Source organism: Cnephaeus nilssonii, assembly GCF_951640355.1.
Source record: "Cnephaeus nilssonii genome assembly, chromosome: 13".
Taxonomy (NCBI): Eukaryota; Metazoa; Chordata; class Mammalia; order Chiroptera; family Vespertilionidae; genus Cnephaeus; species Cnephaeus nilssonii.
This window is the reverse complement of record NC_137084.1, coordinates 36,337,459-36,358,970: the sequence shown is the minus strand read 5'-3', so window position 1 is coordinate 36,358,970 and position 21,512 is coordinate 36,337,459. Positions and strand designations below refer to the sequence as shown.

The following is a 21,512-nucleotide window of genomic DNA, read 5'->3' as shown; positions in this document are numbered from 1 at the left end:
ACCTCAGAGGGAAGGTAGGGGAGAGTGGGGGTAAGGGGGAGAGATCAACCAAAGGACTTGTATGCATGCATATAAGCTTAACCAATGGACACAGACAATAGAGGGGTGAGGGCATGAGTGGGAGGGATGGGGGGGGCGGTAATGCGGGAATAAGGACACATGTAACCTTAATCAATAAAGAAATTAAAAAAAAAAAACAAGTGTAACTAACTACAAAAGGAACACTAATCAGGCAGATATAGTTCCTCAGGAATTTTTATACCCTCAACCTCTAAATAAATATCTTAACAGAAAGACAGAGGGTGCCAGAGAATAAGACTATTCACAGCTGCAAGATTAAAATATATCTGGAGGCTTTTATGTCTTTTGAGATCAAAATGTGTTCTCCATGATGACATATATTAGTAAATTTAATTATAAACTACCACTTCTTATAAATGGCTTTTCTCTTCTCAGCACTAAAATTCTACTATGCTTCTCTAATTACATTAATTTTATCTTAGAAATGATTTTACAAGGTAAACATCAAAACTGTCATAGGGTCCGGCCGGCGTGGCTCAGTGGTTGAGTGTCGACCTATGAACCAAAAGGTCACGGTTTGATTCCCGGTCAGGGCACATGCCTGGGTTGCGGGCTCGATCCTGGGTGGGGCGTGCAGGAGGCAGCCGATCGATGATTCTCTCTCATCACTGATGTTTTTATCTCTCTCTCCCTCTCCCTTCCTCTCTGAAATCAATAAAAAATATATATATATTAAAAAACAAACAAAAACTGTCATAGTATGGAATATTTTATCAATTATTTTTAAAAGATAAGAAAAATGAAAGTCTGCTGTAAACTGTTGGTTATATTGTCATTGTGTTGTCCAGCATAAATATGGGTGATCAGCTGATTTCCCTGACCTCCAAGTAGTTTTCTTATTCCTGGATAAGCCTGACTTAATGAAGAAGAAACCAGTAAAATGCAAATTCTTCACACTTCCTTTTAATAAATCCAACTTACCAATGTTAAAAATCACTGAACCAAAAGGTACTTTCAAGAAGCCTTATTACTCAGATATATATTAGGTATAAGAAAATTGAGTCCAATTTGAAATGAATTTTAAAACATAGTACACAAACATCAAAACCTCCCAGAGCACAACACAAAACCGTCCTTTAAGGAATATAAGCATTTGGCACATGAGAATGTGAAACTACATAAGAAAAAATCTTTTCAATGTAAAATTTACTTGTTAAAGATTATTTATTGCACAATATATCAGTTTACCCTAAGAATAAAACACATACTATTATTCTCCACTTCTAAATTCAGTACATAGTCAAATCTATTTTCTTAAACTAAAATTCTATAGCACTGGAATATGAGTCAAACCTTTGTTATTGAGTTAGGATAGGGAAAACTTTACAACATAAAATAAAGGCACACATTATACTTCCTATCATAGTAAGTGCATTTAAGTACTTCACAATTAAAAAAGACAAAGCTGTACAGAATACAAAAAGTGTACATTTCATCCATTAACACATTTACAACTTTTTATGATTAGTTATTATAACATACCTAATATTCACATCTAAAGAATTATCACCCAGTTTAGTGGAGTGAGCAAAAACTGCTCATTTATTAGATAAGGCTAATAAAAACATTTTGTTTCACAGTAGATCAGTTAGTGTCTTGGAGCTCATATTGAAAAGTAAAAAGGTTTGGGCAATATCAAGTTTCTGTTCTCACTGTTAAATAATTCCTTGAAGGTGAAGGATTCTGAGGGATAAAATCACTGGCTATACCTGGGAAAGATCCAGAAATCTGTAAAGCAACTTTGCTCATTTTCAGAAACATTCTTAAATTAGGCAATCTGAACTGGACTCAGTAAGTCTAATCCGAAGGATTTAAAATCTTAGAGCTGAAAAAGATATCGGGGGATCATCTATCCCAACGTTTTCAAAATATGTCCCATAGAACACTAACGATCATGGAGGAGAGTCAGGGCTCTGCAAATTTGACCTGAATTTAATTTAAAACAAATTTTTTTGGTAAAAAATTAATTTAAAAAACAAGTCCCATCATACAACTCTGCTACTCACCAAATTCTCATACATTGGATATCACCAATGCATTAATACAGATTTTCATTGATTGATAATATTTAGTATTATAGTATATGAAATTTACATAAAGAAATTTGTAAGTGGTGTAGGGTGTATATGTGCATGTGTGCACATTCAGCACATGGAGCTAGAGGTTCTGAGTAAGATTTTACTTGAAAAAAAAAAAGATTCTACTGCTGAAATAAAAGTGTGAAAACCACAAATAAAGTCTCAGTTTCTAAAGTATGAGCCTACAAACCAGAGGAAGGGACTTTCTCAAGGTCTCATGACCATAAAAGGCATCGCCAGGTCGATGTGATAGAACCCTCAGCACTCTGCATAAATATCCAGTGAGTGTTTAGCTATTTGGTACTGACCTGCCCCCAGCATGAATGTCAACCAGTTCATTATCAGTATTTTGGGGGTAAAAATCAAGCCATATTTAGTTAGACATTTTGCTTAGAAATGAATTTTTTAATTTGCATGCCTATTAAAAAAATCCTAGTATCCAAAAATTTTGCCATCAATATGAAGCAATTTAAATTGTATACTTTGGTACTTCAGAATATATTTGTAACTTACCAACAAGTCAGAAAAGTTGCATGGAATGTTAACATTATTTTAAAAGGAAACATCAGGCCCTGATTTTATTATATGCTGATATCATAATGTTTAACATAAAACAAAAATTTACTTTTTAAGTAAAATTTTAAAAAATGGTTGAAATGCCAATGAACATTATAATTCCTTCAAAGTATTTCAAAGGAAGTGGAATGAACAGTAAGAAAACCAAATTATCTCCTAATTTTCAGAGGTGTTTTATGTACTTATGGTTAAAAGGCTTCATCCTATTTTCTTCTTTCTTAGTCTAAGAAGTCTGAGGACTTGGCCTCAGTAAGATGCTTTCAAGTTAAAATAAAAGCACCATAAACTAATATTGAATGATTCGCCATAATTTGGACATATAACATTTAGAATCTGTGATAAAAATTTCCTTCTGAAACTCCAAGACACATGAGCTTTATCAAAAGCTATTTAGAACAGTTCCCCAGCTGTGGAAAAGCATTTCTAGAAGATTCCCCAGCAAAAATCCATTTACAAGGCAAAATCACACCCAACTTTTAGTCTTCACCCAAATTATACAGCATGAGGGGGGAAAAAGGCTTTTAAGTAAAAAATATATAGTTTCAAACGCACAGCTAAAGTTATAAAATAACTGTGGATCATTTCAAGTAATAATTATTAAAGGAGCAATAATTAACCACAAGGGGGCATACATACTCCTTAGATTCCAGCAGAAAAACTAATTTAAGTAGTAACATGCACTTTGACGTATTCTACATTTTCAGTTATATAAAATTTTCTCTCAGATGGCTACAACTTTTTAACATTCATGGTTTATTTAATTAATTTATTTATTTAATCCTCATGCGAGGATACATTTTTCATTGATTCAAGAGAGAAAGGGAGAGGGAGATAAACATCGATGTGAGAAACATCGACTGGTTGCCTCCCATATGTGCCCTGACTGAGGATCAAACCCGCTACCTGGGTATGTGCCCTGACTGGGAATCAAACCTGAGACCCTTTGGTGCGTGGGATACTCTAACCACTGAGCCACTTTGGCCAGGGTTTATGGTTTATTCCAGAATGCTCCTACCCTGAAAAATAGCAGTGTTTCAGAAGCCTCTGGAAATGTTGCTGTTACTGCAGCAAAGGATTCAAGAGCAATTAGTTCTAATAAGCTATATTAGAACAGATAAATAATAGGAAAATAATGGTCTAGAACAGTAGCAAATTTTAATTTACCATAAATGGAAGACATGAAAAGTTTATCAAAAGAAATGGGACAAATTGTCAGAAAGGCGAAAATAAGAGGGTGGGGAAAAGTGAGTTCTCGCTGACTGCGCCACAACATCCCTGCATTCTTTCCCCATGACCCAAGTGTTTGTAGCCCACAATAGCAACAAAACACTTCACTCAAGGTCATGGTCTGTGGGGCTGGCCTGCCTCATCAGCCATGTTAAGAATATAGTTAGCCATATCATCTTCAGTGGGCGCATCTGACACCACCCAAGATTCATTTGCTCCAGTCATCTGCAGGCGACAAATAGGGCAATTCCTGTGTCGATCACTCCTGTTAGAGAAGTCGATTAAAGAATAGTTCTTTTTTAAAAACAGTTTTGTTTGAAAAGTAATACATATAAATGGTTTTTAAAAAAGTAAATAGCATAAAAGTATACAGTGAAAAATAAATCTCTCCCTCCAGCCAAATCTTTAATTCTTATCCCCAGGGGCAACCACTACCAGTTCGTCAGTATGTCCTGTAGGCCATTATGTATCAGTGCATGTTAGAGCTGTCTATTCTTTTAAACATGCATTGTATGAATAAGCCACCTTTTATTTAACTAGTCTCCCATAGAAGAACATTTAGGTTTTTCCCTTTCTTTTGCCACTACAAACAACAAAATGGAAGAATTTAAGATTTAAAATAAAAGATAACTTTACATGCAGAATAATTTTCCTGACAGAATAAGAGCTTATATATGATCACTTAAATAAGATTATGTTTTTCAAAGGGATGTTTTTTGTCTTATCAAACATTAATTTGGAAATTTTAAAACTACCATATTTGAGCCAGAAACATGTCATGCAGGGAGAATGCTTTTCTCTTCATCTCTCAGTGAAATCTGAGACCAAAGTAATTAAATTATATCAATTGCTCTTTGGCTGTTGTGCAAAACTAAGAGATCTGTTTCAAAACTAAATGTGAAAGCCAGAGCTGGCATATATTATTCAGATTCCTTTCTGGTTCCTCCGAGAGAGATACTTTACAAAAATAATTATGTGTGCTCTTCTGTGCACAAATCACAATTTTAAAACAGTCAACTTCTGCTTCTGGCCAATAGGGACCAGACAACAAAGGACAATAATTCCTAAGAGGTGGGAAGCAAAGTAGGTGAGCCCTACAACTGCTCCAGCTTACTGCCTTGAGAGTTTCTAGGCCACAGAGTAAGCAGGGGGAACCCAGATGGAACTTGGCAGGCTCCTCCCCTAGTTGAAGGAACAGAGCTGAGAGTCTCAGGAGGCTAAGGCAGCTCCGAGTTACAGGGCAGAGAACTGGTGTGGAGAAAGTTGCACAAAGGGAGAATTCCAGAATCTACAGATGGTCCCCCTAGAGTATATTCAGCAGTGTGTGCATGTGAGGAAACTACTCCAGGCTGAAGAATCACCCAGAAGCATTTGAGAGTACATACTCAAAGCTCACAAAGGGCCTGGGATAGTGCCTGTTCCCACCAGCCAGACTGGAAAACCTCATAATTCACAGAGCATGGAGTACTCTGAAAGGTCTTGCCTCATTAGTGGGACATAATGTGTTCTAAGCTAAACACTGCTCTAGTCCTGCCTAACAAATTATCAAAGCAAGATCCAAAAGGATTAAATTGTTTCCAAGTAACTATATCCCAGAACAAAGCTCAAGAATATTTACAGGAATATAAAAATATCCAGCACCCAAAAAGGTAAAAATCACAATGTCTGGCACCCAATCAAGAACTACCAGGCAAAAAAAAAAAAAAGAAGCGGAAAAATGCAACCCAAAATGAAGAGAAAAATCAGTCAAAACCAATTAGGAACTGACACAGATGTTAGAATTAGCAGAGAAGAAAAGGAAAGGTTATGATAACCATATTCCATATATTTTAAAAAGAACTAGAGGAAGGACCAAACACATTAAGTAGAGACATAGAAGATATTAAAAAACTTTTAGAGATGAAAACTACAATAACTGAAGTAATAAATATACTGGGTAGGAATTAATGGCAAGTTAGACACTGTAGAAAAAAAGATTAGTAATTTGAAAAGGCATTGCAGTATTAATTATCCAAACAGAGAAAATGACTAAAATAAGAAAAAAAAAATAGCATCAGTGAACTGTAGGACAACTTCAAATGGTCTAACATATGTGTAGCTGCAGTCCCAATAGGAGAGGGGAGAGAACAGAAAAATATTTGAGAAATAATGGCTGAAACATTTCCAAAATTGATGATACCATAAACCTACAAATCTAAAAAACTCAATGAACCCTAAGCACAAGGAACGGGAAGAAGACTGATCTAAGGCACATCATAATCAAACTGCTCAAAACCAGTGATAACGATAAACAATCTTAAAAGCAACAAGAGGGAAAAAAGTACAATACTCACATAGGAAAAAAGGATAAGAGATTTCTCATAGGCGACAATGCAAGAAAAATGAGAATAAAGCAATATAATTAAAGTACTGAAAAAAAAAATACTATCAGTCTAGAATTCTCTATCCAGAAAAAATATTTTTTAAATGTTTAAAGAGACATTCAAGAAAATCCTATAAAACCTACAAAAAACATAAAAACTAATAAATGAGCTTAGTAAGGTTGCAGAATACGAGATTGATACACAAAAATCTATTGTATTTCTAAATACTAATGAACAATTATAAATTGAAATTTAAAAATATCATTTGGAATAGTATAAGAAACGTATAGTACTTAGGGATAAATCTGTCAAAGATATGCAACACTGAAGACTACAAAAATTGATAAGAGAAGTTAAACAAGACTAAGTAAATGGAGAAATAAACTGTTTTTGTTTTTTTTTGTGGATTGGGAGACTGGATATTATTAAGTCAAATCTCCGAATTGACTATTTAACACAATCCCAATCAAAATCCTTACAACTTCTTTTGTAGAAATTGACAGTTGATTCTAAAACTCACATTGAAATTCAAAAGACCTAGGATAGTCAAAACAACCTTAAAAAAGAAGTAAGTTTGAGAACTAACACTTCCTGATTTTAAGACTTAATAGAAGCTAGATAATAATCAAGATATTACAATAATGGTGTGAAATAGATGAATAGATCAGTGGACCAGAATAGAACCTAGAAATATACTCACATGTATTTGAACAATTGCTTTTTAACAAAGGTGCAGAGGCAATTTAGTGAAGATAGTCTTTTCAACAAAATGTGATGGAGCAACAGGAGCCATATATAAAAAGAGAATTTTGATAGAAACCTCAAACCATATTAAAAAATTAACTCAAAATGGATCATAGTCCCAAATGTAAACCTAAAAACTATAAAATTTTCAGAAGATAAGACAAAGATTTCTTAGATATGACACTAAAATCACTATCCATAAATCACAAACTGATATATTGGACCTTGTCAAAATTAAAAACTTATACTCTTTGAAAGATATTCTTAAGAGAATGAAAAGGCAAATCACAAAATGGGAGAAAATATTTGCAAATCATATATCTGATAAAGGATATCTATCTATCTATATAAAAGCCTAATATGTAAATTGTCCCCTTGGGAGTTCGACTGGGAGTTTGATCGCTTGCTATGACATGTGCTGAACACCAGGGGGTAGTGCGAAATGAAGGAAGGCCTCGGCTGGCAGCTGGAAGGCCCTAATCGGCCCTGATCGCTGGCCAGGCCTAGGGATCCGAAATTTGTGCACGGACCTCTAGTATAGTGGTTGCCAACAGGTGGTCCGCGGACACTTCACCAAAGAAGATATATGGATGGTAAATAAGCACATGAAAAGATGCTCAACATCGTCAATACAGAAATGCAAATTAAAACCACAACGAGATAACACTCTACATCTACAGAATGGCTAAAATTAAAAGGACTGATCAAACCAAGTATTGACAAGGTTGTGGAGCAATTGCAGCTCTCAATACTGCTGGTGAAAGTGTAAAATGGTACAACCACTTAGGAAAACAGTTGGCAGTTTCTTAAAAATTTAAACATATACCTACCATATGATCTAGCCATTCCACTCTTGGTTTTTATACAAGAAAAAAACCCCAAAATATATGTTCATAAAATGTCTTGTCCACAAATATATAGAAAGCTTTATTTGTAAAGCTAGTGAGTCTGAAAACTGCCATGATTTCAAAGTAGTGAAGAGAGATAAGAAAGTATCTGTGACTTCCATATCAACATAATATAAGCAAAAATCTCTGATTCCTATTATTGACTTTGTTACAGGCACTAAACTTTTTTGGGAAAGGGAATGTTTTACATCTTGATTGTCATGATAATTACATGGTTGTAAAAATTTGTTAAAATGTAAATATATATGTAAATGGGCAATTTTATTGTGTGTATATTATGCATCAATAAAGTTGCTTTTAAAGGTTAAAAAATATTAATTTAACATATATAGCCAAAATGTCCTTCAAAGCAGTTGTACCCAATTTATATACTGAACAACAATATATAAAAATGCCAGTTTCTCCACAAGCTTGCCAAGACTGTATGTGCTTCCTCTCTCTCTAAAAATCAATAAAAACATAGAAGAATAAAATCACTACAAAAAAAAAGACTGTGCTAAAACCTTGTCCTTCTTATAAGTGAAAGTGGTTTTGTAATATTGTTTTACTTTTTATTTATATAATGATAAAGGTAAGTGTCTTAAAGATGATATTTGAAGAGATCTAGATTTCATACTTTTGGATAGATAGGCAGGTTCTGGGAAAAAAAGTAGTGTTTTTAGCTCCTAAATTTGGAGATTGCATTTCCATTTATTTTAGAAAAAAAAAAAAACTGTAAAAAAAAAATACAAAGTTAAAAAAAAAAGCTTTATTTGTAATAGCCAAAAATTGGAAACAACCCAATGTCCATCAACAGATAAATGGATAAATAAACTCTGGTATCCGTACAATAAATACTACTCAGCAATAAAAAGGAACTACTGACACATACTACAACATAGGTAAATCTCAAAATAATTATACTGAATAAAAGAAGGCAGACAAAAATAGGTTACATATGATTTCAGTTATAAAAATTCTAGAAAATCCAAATTATTTTATAGTGACTGAGAGCAGAGTAGTGGTTGGGCACTGGAAGGAAGGGGTGGAAAGAGATTTTACAATTGGACACAAAGGTAACTTTTTGGGGTGATGGACTAGTTCATTATCTGTATAGTGAAGATGTGCATGTGTACACATGTCAAAACATCAAACTGTACTTGAAGTATAATTAATTGTATATCAAATATAAATTCTCCTAAATGAGATTCTTATCTATAAAATACTAATGAGCTTGACCAGTTGATCTCCCAAGTTCCCTCCAGGTCCAATTATTATTTCTTCTAATCACACGTAAAGGAACAATGCAGAAATAAGAAAAAGGGAAGCATATGATTCTGACTCAAGTCAAGCACCAATCAACTTACAGCAAAAGTAAACTGACAAAACTAAAATACACCCCCACATTTTATAAACTTTAGGTATAAAAATATTTTTAACCATTAGGAGGCGTGTCATAAAATCCGAAGTGCTAAAGAACAAAATCTCAAACTTAACTACAATATTTTTGTATTTTTTGAAGTTTATTCATATACATGTTCCCATTTGACCTTTGCCTATTCCATGAAGACACCAGATCACTTACCATTTATCAATGCACTTCTGACAAAAGCTGTGAGTACAAGGCAGGATGAGGTCAGCTCGACCATCCATGCAGATACAACACTCCTCCTCATCAGTCAGCTGCTTCACCCTGCAATGTGAAAGTTGCAGTTTCACTTGGCTAAATGTCATCAGCAGAATCTTACTATTCAAAGTGTTATCCATGGATCTGCAGCAGTGATATTACCTGGCAGCTTGCTAGAATCTTAAGCTCCTCCTCAAAACCACTGAATGTCAAAAGTTCGGAAGCACTGTAGTACAGGATCTTTACGCACCAGAGAATAACAATGCAGGTTGGAAGCACAGCTGTATTGCCAGACAGGCCTGAATGTGAATCTCAGCTAAGCCAATGTCTGTCTATGTCATTTATTTGTCTAAACTCAGTTTCTTCATCTGAAATAGGCCAATAATTGTATTCCCATAGGGTTGTTGTGAGGATTTAATGAGTCTATAATGTAAAGCACTCATCACAATGCCTACTACCCTATAAGTACTCAATAAATGTAAACCACTAATAGAAATATGCATGAGATGTAAGGCTGAAGCAAATAAATACCTCTTAAGATTCCCTTCAACTTAAAAAGTCTGGTTTTCTATGAACTAGTGTATCAGGGTGTAACTGAAAACCAAAAAGCATACAGAAGCAAAAAGCAGCCTTAACCTACTGATCTGGCATTAAATTTTCTAGTCTCGAGGGCACATGAAAAGAAATAACACCCTATCTCCTTCATTAAGATAATTGCAATAAGGAAAAAGTATTACTTTCATTTTACTGATTACCATAGAGCTTAAATATAGTAAATACTATTCTTGGCTTTTAAAATACTATGTATAAATAATCATCATTTTGAAGAAGGAGAAAGAAAAGGCAGAAAATCAGATAGTTGTTTTTGAAAGATTAACTTTACAAAATACAGGAAAGATAAGCCTTAATGCTGCCTATTCTATATAATAAAAGCCTAATATGCTAAGTGTCCATTTGTCAGTTCAACCAATCAAAGCATAATATGCTAATGATATGCTAAGGCTGCTCAACTGCTCACTACGACGTACACTGACTACCAGGGGTCAGACAGTCGATTGGTCGACCAGTTGCTATGACATGCACTGACCACCAGGGGGCAGACGCTCCGACCAGTAGGTTAGCTTGCTGCTGGGGTCAGGCAGAGTGAGATGAGCCGGATATGCCCTGGAGCCCTACCATAGTCAACTCCCAGCTGGCCAACCTCCCACATCCCTCCCTGGCCACAATTGTGCACCGGTGGGATCCCTCGGCCTGGCCTGTGCCCTCTTGCAATCGGGACCCCTCGGGGGATGTCGGAGAGCCGGTTTTGGCCTGATCCTGCAGGCCAGGCCAAGGGACCCCACTGGTGCACAAATTCATGCACTGGGACTCTATTGATGCTATAAAACTCATTTGGAATTTCAGTAACACTTGTACAGCCCAAACCTAGAAAACCAAACAATCCTATTAAATATAAACAGAAAATGATAAATGGAATATACAATTTTACTATAACATAGTATTTGGAGACCAGCTGGTTAAGAATAGACCAGAAAATGCAACTAGAGAAATAGAAGAGAAATTCTTGTTAATCATATTTTTAACTTTAAGGTAAAAGGCACTGTCAATACAGGTTTCTGCTGTCTACTCTGTATGACAATAACATAGGATGTCAACATGTCTGGACCCAGGGAAGACTTTCCAATGAGGTGTTTACAAATTTAAATTATGATCATGGTTGTCAAATGGCAACAGGTGGGAGCTTTCACATGCCAAAAACATTATAGAGAAGGAAAAGAAAGTTTAGATAGAACAATAATGTATTAGGCCTGAGTAAACAAGGACCATCATAGAAAACTCTGGCTGACTTCATTTCCTTCTGGCACATGCAATATGTACACCAACTACTTGTTCATTCCTGAATGCACTGCCAAATCCTGGAGCCAATATTTACAATTTTAATGCTCCAATTAAAAAACTGGAATGGTTCTGCCATTCTTGGACCTAATTTCCTGAAGGGCTTTGATGTAAGAACCTAAATATCTATTATAAGAGGGGTATTAACTATAACTCTTTTGTCATTAAATGCAAGCATGTAGAGAGTGGATTATGGAAATGAAGTTGACAGAAATATTACCTGGCGTAAGCCACTTCAACTTTTCTTTAATTGGGCCCTCTAACAATGTCCTTAAGTACAGAATGACCCAAAAGCTGATCTGAGATATAATATCTATTGAGACAAAAAGTAATGTGATTTAAGATGTCACAAAGAGCACCAGCAAAAATATGAATGGGATTTCAGTAGCTTGCATACTGGAAAATAAGAGAAAAATGGTGCTTATGTATCGTGTACCTTCCCATCCAAAGACTAGCCTGACAAGATGTTACAGATGACGAGTTTTCATCAGGGTCTTCAGAGGTGGAGCTCTGTGCCAACACTTCTGCTGCTTGACTTGTGATATCTTTATAAAGCTGAATAAACTGGTACAAATTCATGATCCGTGATGCTTCTACAATGCCACGGCTTTTGTTAATCTAAAAATACAGAGAAATGGAAAAAAACAATAACAATACACACATATGACCCCCCCCCCCCCCGCAAAAAAAACATTGATAATTTCTCTGGTCAATTTTTTCCCAAAAAAGGGGAACAAATACTAAGTCAAACATCCTAGGAAAGAGAAGTGTGCCAGGTTTCCAACAAGAGAACAAGAGTCTGAGCAAATGAAAAATTTGTCTCCTACATTTGTGGGGTTCACAGGAGCTACACAGATTTATCTAATTTGATGTTCAACATAACTCTGTAGGGTTGATTAGGCATCATCTTATTTAGATTTGCGAGGTCAGGCAACTTTCCCAGACTTAAGAAATGAATTTTAGAGATCAGTATTGAAAGTTCTCTTCATTTTAATTTCTTAAATGATTTCTTAATCAAAGGCATTTATTTGAATCCAACAACATGCCATTCTACTATAATTGAAACAATAGATTGTTTTCTTGAATATCTTAAGTTCTACTTTATACCCAAACTCCCAAACTAAAGTGAGAAAATTATATTGAAGTAAATCCTAACAAAAAGTGGTTGAGTTTTTCTCAGAAGGCCATTTTGAGGTATAGTAAAAACTCATTTTAAATGAAATGAACCAGTGTCTACAGGTTGTACTTAGCCTTGCTCTAGCTTACATTATAATGTGAGGATATATTTGGGGCAAGAGTGAGGTAACAGGTAGGGAGGGATAATATTGCTTTCATTTGAGGACTCATGGAGTGGGGCATATCTTCACTTTTGAAATGAGCAAAGGCAGTAGGATTGAGGGCAAAGAACATGAATTAATCAGCAATACATTAGAGATGTAAAAGACTTCCTTTCAGCACAGGAGATGATAAGAAGACTGTGGGGACAGAAGTAAGCAATGAAACCTATTAAGTACATATCAAAATAAATAGAACAAAATCAAAATACTTAGAAAGAAATGAAGAATGCAGGGAGAAATATAGAGAGGGCATTAAAACCGTGAATGAAGTAGGTGTTGATGGAACTGGGGATATGAGAAAATGAAGTGTGAGGTTACATATTAAAAAAACATTATTATAGCAACATTTCCATATCTGGAATGAAAATAATAATAGTTGCAACTAACATCTATTGTTTATTACTTGAGAAGACGATGAGAAGAAAAACTGAGAATCAAGTATGAATCAGATTCCATGTATAAAAACGGCAGAACCACTGCTAATTTAAAAAAATTTGATTAAATTTTGGGATGGTAAGATCTTAATGGAAATGCAAATATGTAATATTCTTTGTAATAAAAGACTATATGTGCGGTTGAGAACAAATAGAAATAAAGGTGATAGGAATTTATAAATTATAAAATAGATTTTCAGAGCTAAAGAAACTGGGCCAATCTTCCTTTGAAACTGTAAATTTAGACGAAATCAGGGAATAATTCACATAGACATAGTATTTAACAGCAAAGTTTATCAAACTGCAACAAATATTTTTTTATTTTTTCAATCCTCACCTGAAGATATTTTTTTTCCTTTGATTTTTTTTTTTAGAGTGGAAGGGAGGGAGGAAGACAGAGAAACATAGATGTGAGAGAGACACATCAATTGGCTGCTTCCTACATGTGCTCTGACCGGGGCCAGGGATTGAACCTGCAATCCAGGTACATGCCCTTGACTGAGAATCGAACCCATGACTCTTCAGTGTGTGGGCTGATGTTCTATGCTCTAACCACTAAACCACACTGGTCAGGGCACAACAAATATTTATTAAGTACACATTACTATTATAGGTAATATGTGCACTGCTCTAGGCACTGGTGATATAGTCTGTATAAAAAACAAAACTCCTGACCTCATGGAATTTATACTATAGGTAGGAGAGACAGACAATAAAATACAGATTAGATAGAAGTGTTATGGAGAAGATAAAACAGAGGAGATGAAATGCTAAAGAGTTGTAGGGAAGGCCTCACAGAGAAGGTGACATTTAAGAACTGAAAGGGGTGTAAGAATGAATCATATCAACATTTGGGGGAAAGATCATTCTAGGCTGAGAGAATAGGAAGTGCAAAGCCTGTTAGGCAGAAGTGTACCTGGCAAGGAGCACAAGGAGTCCAGCAAGGAGCCCAGGGTGGTTGGAATAGAATGAGGGAGGGAGGAATTGGAAAAAATAAGGTTAGGGGTGAGGTGGGACAGAATGTATAGCCTTTGCTGATCGTGACACAAAAGGAAAAAATCTCCTTACCCACGAGTTCTTTATGGGTTGGTCAGGAATAGACTTCAGGGCACTCATGAATGTCCAATTTACTGTTTATATGCACATGGATGATTTCACCATTTGTTTGTTGTAGAGTAGGAGCTGGGATATAAGAAGGCCTAATAAAATTCGTTCCTTCATTTTCACCAAAAGTTCTTTGGCCTCACAAAGGTTAAAAACTATTCTAATCTACCCATTGGTGGATGAGGCTTCCTAATACTCTATGACAGCAGCTATTATATTTTTCAACACAGTTGATATATTCAATTATCTAAAATTTAAAGATGAACTAAGACAGTGTATTAATGGTAGAAAATCCATTCTATAATTAAAAATTACTAAAACAAAACAAAAAACACACAAACCTTTCTAATGGATTTAAAAGTTATTAAATAAATAAAACCCAGTGTTCTTAAAAGAAATGATCTCCTAAGATAACTAATTTTTAAGGAGTCATCTTAGAGTTATGTAGGTTGTCGCCTTAGGATTCCATAACTAGCTAAATATAAAAAGAGAGGTAGAGGGTTTACTACCACCTTTCTTGATTATAAAAATCTCTGCTATATAGTAATTATACAACCAGTGAGATTCAGTTAACCTGGAAGGTAATAGCAGTACCAAAACTATGTTTTAAATAGTTAATTATAACCAAATTAGTAACATTTATTTCAACCATATTATATTACACAATTAAATGTGGTTCTAGCACCAAAATAATTCAAGTTCTGCATCAGAAGTCTCTGTCACTCTCACCTTGGTACAGACCACCCGTACAACCACTTTCCAAAAGGCAGAGGAATCAGACCCAGGTTGTACCTCAAAGAGAAGATGTTTTTCCTGGCCAGAAGCCACTTTAGCGGTTCTGAAAAGAGACAAACACATTTGTTTATTTTATGAAAAGTCATATAAAATAATTGAACCATAAAACTAGATTCAAGAAACACTTTAAATAAGAAAAAAATTTGAAGAAAAAACACAAAGTCAAATAACAATAATGATTGTAATAATTAGATTCTTAAACACAGGGATAGAGGAAGTTTTGATTAAACATACAACTTAATTTCCAAGGTTTTTAAAGTCAACAGCATAGTGGAGTGATATTTATAAATCTGTTTGTCATATCTAATATCTTAATGATCTTTAAATTTCTAACAAAGACATCCACGAAAAACATATCCAAGGAAACAGATATTTAAAAGAAAAACCAAGCTGGTTTCACTTATCCTAATTTGACTATTGCCTCAATGTACATACAGTGTGAAAAAAATCTTGCTTTTGGTTGAGTCCTTATTTAAGCAACAATACTAACACATCACTTTGGGAAAAAAGTTTTTAGGTAATGTGGACTGGATCAAGCAAATGCTTTTGAGACACTTTAAAATAGCTTCCCCGGGCAGAGTAATTTTCATCTAGAGAGCCACAGTATTCTAACATAAAAATATGACTTTTAGAAAATAATATCGCCATCAATGCTAATTTTAATTAGTTCAAAGACATACTTAAATATTACTGCTCCCTTCTATCATTAGTCACATTTATGTCTGTGCATCAATGGGGATATCACACCCAGAACTAAGTGACTTACAGCTAAATAAATTGAGGCCATTGAAATTAAGCAACTAGCCTGAGGTAACAAAATCTGCCAGGGAATGTAATTCAACTATGCCAGTTCCCAGTTGTTTTCTAGCTATCAAGCCACGCTTCATCTGTATTTCTCAGACAGCACTGCACTTATGAATGCCCAGCTCTGACTGTGAAAATTGGTTTTATGAACCAAATCCAGTCAGAAAACTTCTGTGCTAAATAAATGAGAAGAAGATATTCTTTACCATCACCTCTATATTACACAGTAAACTTAGCTTGTGGATGCTTTCACAGGACACATTTTATTCAGTATCTTTAGACGAAAAGGCAAAATTTTGTTATAATAGACTATGTTTACATAAGTTCTGAGACTCTAAAGGGATGCTAAAGTTTTAAAAATTGATGGCTACATTTTTATTATAAAAGATCACACAATACATAAACACACAGTAAAATGTAAAATCTCCCTTGATGCCCCCCCGTTTCCACTGACTCCCCAGAGACCCTGTATGCAGCCTCCTAGCTCTTTTTCTATGTATTTACATATATAACAATACAGGATCCACCCATATAAATATACAGGACTTTAAGAACAAAACAAAATCCAGTGCTCTTAAAAGAAATGATCTTCTAAAACAACTTTAACTTTTAAGACACTCTTTATTCTTCATGACTGGCTAATAACAGTAGACTCTAGTCATGTCCATAAAAAGACTGTATTTCCTTTTCTTTATCTAAATGTGTTCCACATAGCCAAGTACGTTTCTTATCAACCAATATAGCTATCACAAAGCTAGGGACCAGGTTCATGTACCTTGCCCTAAACCAGTGATGGGCAACCTTTTGAGCTTGGTGTGTTAAACTTCGCCAAAAAACTGAGCATAACTCGGGTAGTGTGTCACTTTGAGGAAAAAACTAACTCCAAGACTCTAGTCGCAAATGTTTCATCCTCAGGAGCAGCAAATGTTTCATCCTCGGCCTGCGGCCGCGTGTCATCAGAAATGGCTACGCGTGTCATAGGTTCGCCATCACTGCCCTAAACTATGAATAGGGACTGTTAATAGTTTATATTTATACTAAGTGGGTCCAGACTGCCTGGTGATTTTGATTGGCTTTTTTGGGGTTTAAAGAGAGGTTAGAGTGGGATAGTTAAGGTGAGTTAATGAAAAAAAACTTCAGACGTAGGGAGATCTGGACCTGCCATTAATCCTTGGGCAATCATTTTAGGCCTCAGTTAAAATGTCCAACCCTCAGTGCAGTGTCTTGCACATACTATGGGCTCAGTGAATGTTAGCTAAATTGAATAGACTTAAGAGAGAACCTTTAAGATCTCATTTAAAAGGCAATTTCATAATTACATGCCAAGAGAGACAGAAGATATATATACATGGATGTAGGTGCTGCCACAGAAAGACTTAATCGAAGGAAGTGACATCTGCTCATCTGTCACTAGGGGAGAAAACACACAAAGAAAAAGTACTATTTTAAAAGCATAATAATCTGGGGCCATTTAGGGACAAAGAGCCCTGTGTATTTTAATAGCTGCTATAACAGATTGGTATAAAAATTGATATAATAAAGAATAAATTCACAAACAAAAGACTAAATTCTATTAAATATGCTCATTAAGGTAGAAAAATGTATATTCCATTTAAAACATTAATCTATTCAAGAGTTAGAGATTTAAAGATGTTCGCTAATTAGAAAGTATTAATAACTGAAATATCTTATTCTTCTGTGATGATAAATGAATTATTACTATATATGTATTTCTCTGGTAAAACAATAGCTCTGCGAACAAACACAGAAGATTTATTTATTAACCAGATGAACTGGCTGATATACAGAAACCTGAGTGCCCAAGGACTATCCTAGGAGCCTTTCTCTAGAGTGGCTAATTGGCATACTCTCGTTATGTACCTCTTTAGTGCTTTCAAACAAGAACAATTTATATGCCTGTGTTTAAAATTTAATTTTATGTTCCTTCGATCTCTTTTGTTCTTATTACATATTTTAAAATAGCCACATAGAAAGCCTTATAGTAGGTATTCAATAAATATTTGCTAACTGCTGCTGAAAACATTAAGTCATCAATACTTCTGATTACCTCTCATAGGCAGTCATGACATGTGGGTCATACATAAGCAGGAAAATAAAATGAAAAAGAGCAAGCCTTACACATCATTAAGTTCAGCTACTCTCCCAAGAAATTCTTCGTAAGTTAAGGAGCCACTTTCTCGAACCAATGTGACATGTTTTGCTACTTTTTCTGGTAACTTGTTAAGAACCAACTGCGTCTGATCCGAAATCTGTTGTCCCATGATGAAATGATGTCTTCTGAAATCCAGAAAGAGTGTTGCTTCACATAGTTTCTGTAAAATATATATGTATAAAAGTTACTATATATAATATAAAAACAGCAATATATCCACCCTCTAGCTCAGGGGTGGGAACGTCCAGCCCCAAGACTGTATAAGGCCCGCAAAATGATTTGGTTTGGTCCTGCCATGGCATTAGGGGTGAGTTAATTAAATATTTGATCAAATATAGCAGGCTAATTTTTAAGTTGATAATTTTGTATGACCCTCGAGGATGTTATAAATATCCAAATGGCCCCTGGCAGAAAAAAAGGTTCCCCACCCCTATTCTGGATCATGGAACAATAGTATTGCATGGGAACATAATTTGCAAACCAATGGCATAGAATTCAGCAAAAGACAAATCTCTGGTCAAGATTTCTCAAAGAACTAGCAGCTCTCATACTACTGTGCCACCTATAATTTAGTCTTTGATAGCAGAATAATGTGCTTTCAAAAAACATTTGTAAGATTTTTTTAAATAAAGAACAACTGTTATTTTGAAATATAAGAATATCAAGGATTCCAAAAATGCCACATTCTTTAGTGGGTGGTAATATACACTTGATCACTTCTTTTTCTAACAAGTGAATTGTTGTAGTTCAAATATCCTTTATAAAGATATAAAATCACATCATGGGCAATTGGCAAAACCAACAAACCAACCCCCAAGCCCAAACCCAACCCAACCCAACCCAACCCAACCCAACCCAACCCAACCCAACCGGTAAAATTTAAACCATATCCATTCATAAAAGGATTAAAGAAAAGCTGAAAAGCCTGAAAGTGCAACAAAATGACTAATTCACAAGTACTGTAGTATTTAGAAAATATCTATACGTAATTGAAATAATCGATTATTTTCATCTTGAGGTCAGTAATAAAAAAACATCAGTGATAAAAACTAAGCACTAAAAACTAGGTCCCTAAGGATACACTTTTATTACTCATTCCTTACTCAACCTCTGTATCTGTAAGCTGTTCTGCAAGATAAGAAATTAACAGCAGCTACAACAGATATGCAGTGAAACAAATTAAACTAGAGTCACTATAGAGCCTGGAATGCCTGTTCTGAAGAAAATTTTTATAAAGAAAAACTACAAAACGAGAGTACTTGGAGATTAAGAATACTGATTTGTGAGCGAACCACTATGTTTACTAAATACATTACATACGTATTTGGAAAAAAACACTAACTAGACTTGTAAGAATCCTCTCTGGACCTTCCCTGCTTTTTTGGCAGAAGGGTAAGGTTAAGTGTGTCAGGTGTTTGGAAGTGAACTAAGAAAGATGGGGCCACACACATCAAATACAAAATTCAGTTACAAGAAATGACAAAGAACGTATTTTTGGAAATCTACAATTATACTAAGGAGGAAATAATTTAGAAATGGCAGCCAGGCAGCATCCAAGGAAAGGAAAAAAAAAAATCCACACTATTTTCGAGTTCAGAAAGAATTACTTCTTAGAGAGGTGACTTCAATATAGCAGGGACTAATTTAGGGTCTTGGTCCGAGATGCCCCAGATGAAATTCTGAATGGATGGAGCTCCATTCATAGCAGTAAGAATGGGCGGAGGGGAGTGGAAAAGAATAACTTCATGCAGGGTCAGAATAACTTTATGCAGTGTAATTTAATTACACTGTAATTAAAATAAAGGGGTTGGGGATGGATTTGAGTAATAATAGTAAGTCCACATTTTGCAGCAAACATACAAATAACAATTATTAGCAAGGAAACGTTTCGTCTCAGCCGGGTCTCAAGGTAGTAGTTGGTTCAACAAGGTCAGACCTTTGGGAAGAGGAGCAGCCTAAACTAATTTAGAAATGGAAGGCCAGCTACGCTAAGTAGATCGGCTTGGCCGTGTGAGTTGCGGTCACAAGGCAGAGGGATTTTAATCTGGGATGTCCGGTGCGGCGGGGCGCACGTGGTTTTCAACATTACCGGTGTGTTTACTAATCACGCCGGCCACCCCCGCCGCCTCGGCCCCTCCTCAAGCGCACTTGAACTTGGAGCTTTTAACCAACAGCCAGGTCCGCTATCCGACAGACTGCGCAGGCGGCAATATTCAAAAGCGGTTCCGGGCTCGAGAAGGACAAGCTCTCTCCAGTTCCCCCAGATCCTCTCCCCAAACGGGACAAGCCACCGCCCCACACCAGGCCATTGGAAACGGCCGGGTAGGAGCCGGTGCGTCCCCGCAGGGCCTCCCAGGCCAGCTCCGCGCCCTACGCCGGACCTAGAAGGGCGGCTCCCACTGGAGCCCGGCTCGGCAGTCGAGGCCTGGCCGGGGTTCCAGTCTCAGCCCCAGGTTCGCGGAGCAGGCAGGACGGGAGACGACGAAAGGACGGCGCTGCGGAGCTCACCCAGGTTCAAGGCATCACGCTTCCGGGGGCACAGGTGCCGCCCCGGCCCGTCACTCAGGCCCACAGGCGGCGGCGGCGGCGGCGGGCTGCAGCGGCGGCGGCTTGGCGCGCGACCGTCGCACGTCAGTGACGTAAAGCGCGTTGCCTGGAGACAGCGCCCATCCTTCCTCAGAGCTCGGCCTTGGCTCGCGTGCTCTGCTGCTCGGGGGACCTGAGAGGGAAGGTGGTGGCGAAGGCCCAGGCGGGGGCCGTGCCCAAGTGGAGGCCTCGCCGGGCAGGCTCCTCGAGGTAGGGGCTCCATGGGGCGGCCGTGGGTACGGCCTGGCCGACTGCTGCCTCTCCTGGCGCCATCTGCGAGGGGCGGAGGGCCCCCTGGTGACAGAGGCCACTTGGAACCCTGGTTTGGTCAGGGGTTGGATTCCAAGCCACCACTTACTAGGCCTCCAACCTCCCAGTTACACAAAGATTATCTCGTTCCTTACCACGAAGTGGGGTTGATTATGCTTGCCTCACTAGATTAAGAAACATAAAAGAGAACATTTGGACAGTAATAAATGGCAGCTATTATTATTATTGTTATTATTATTATGAACAGGTATTGGCGATGTTACGGCTTTTCAGAACATACATAGTCAATAATTGTGGTCCATTAAGCATCCTGTGTGCCAAAAACGATGCTAAACACCTTACGAGCATTGCTCCAAGCACTCGGCCAGTAAACAGCAGAACAAGGTTTTAACCTAGGTATGCTGGCGCCAGCGCCTCTATGCTTAGCAGCTAAATTAAACTACTTCTCATGCTTGTTAATGTTTCCACACCTGTCCTTCCCAATCATTTGTGGATTTACCCTGTGAGGAACTAATCCTGCCCTCTAATAA

General features: G+C 36.6%; 1 protein-coding gene across 3 annotated transcripts; it reads right to left on the bottom strand.

Annotated features, from left to right (window-relative positions):
* Positions 1-127: 127 nt before the first annotated feature.
* Positions 128-20,754, bottom strand: RNF141 (ring finger protein 141). Of its 3 annotated transcripts, XM_079787234.1 has the most exons (6): positions 20,635-20,754; positions 18,093-18,286; positions 15,084-15,192; positions 11,916-12,097; positions 9,542-9,649; positions 130-4,227 (listed from the first exon to the last, which is right to left on the bottom strand). In XM_079787234.1, exons 2-6 carry the CDS (start codon positions 18,233-18,235, stop codon positions 4,077-4,079), a joined length of 693 nt encoding a protein of 230 aa, XP_079643360.1. In that variant the 5' UTR covers positions 18,236-18,286; positions 20,635-20,754; the 3' UTR covers positions 130-4,076. The 3 variants fall into 3 exon arrangements, 2 of the variants coding, with proteins under 2 accessions (XP_079643361.1, XP_079643360.1); XM_079787235.1 differs by lacking the exons at positions 18,093-18,286; positions 20,635-20,754 and adding an exon at positions 14,319-14,432 and having other exon boundaries at positions 128-4,227; XR_013814360.1 differs by lacking the exons at positions 130-4,227; positions 9,542-9,649 and adding an exon at positions 14,319-14,432 and having other exon boundaries at positions 11,959-12,097.
* Positions 20,755-21,512: the final 758 nt, after the last annotated feature.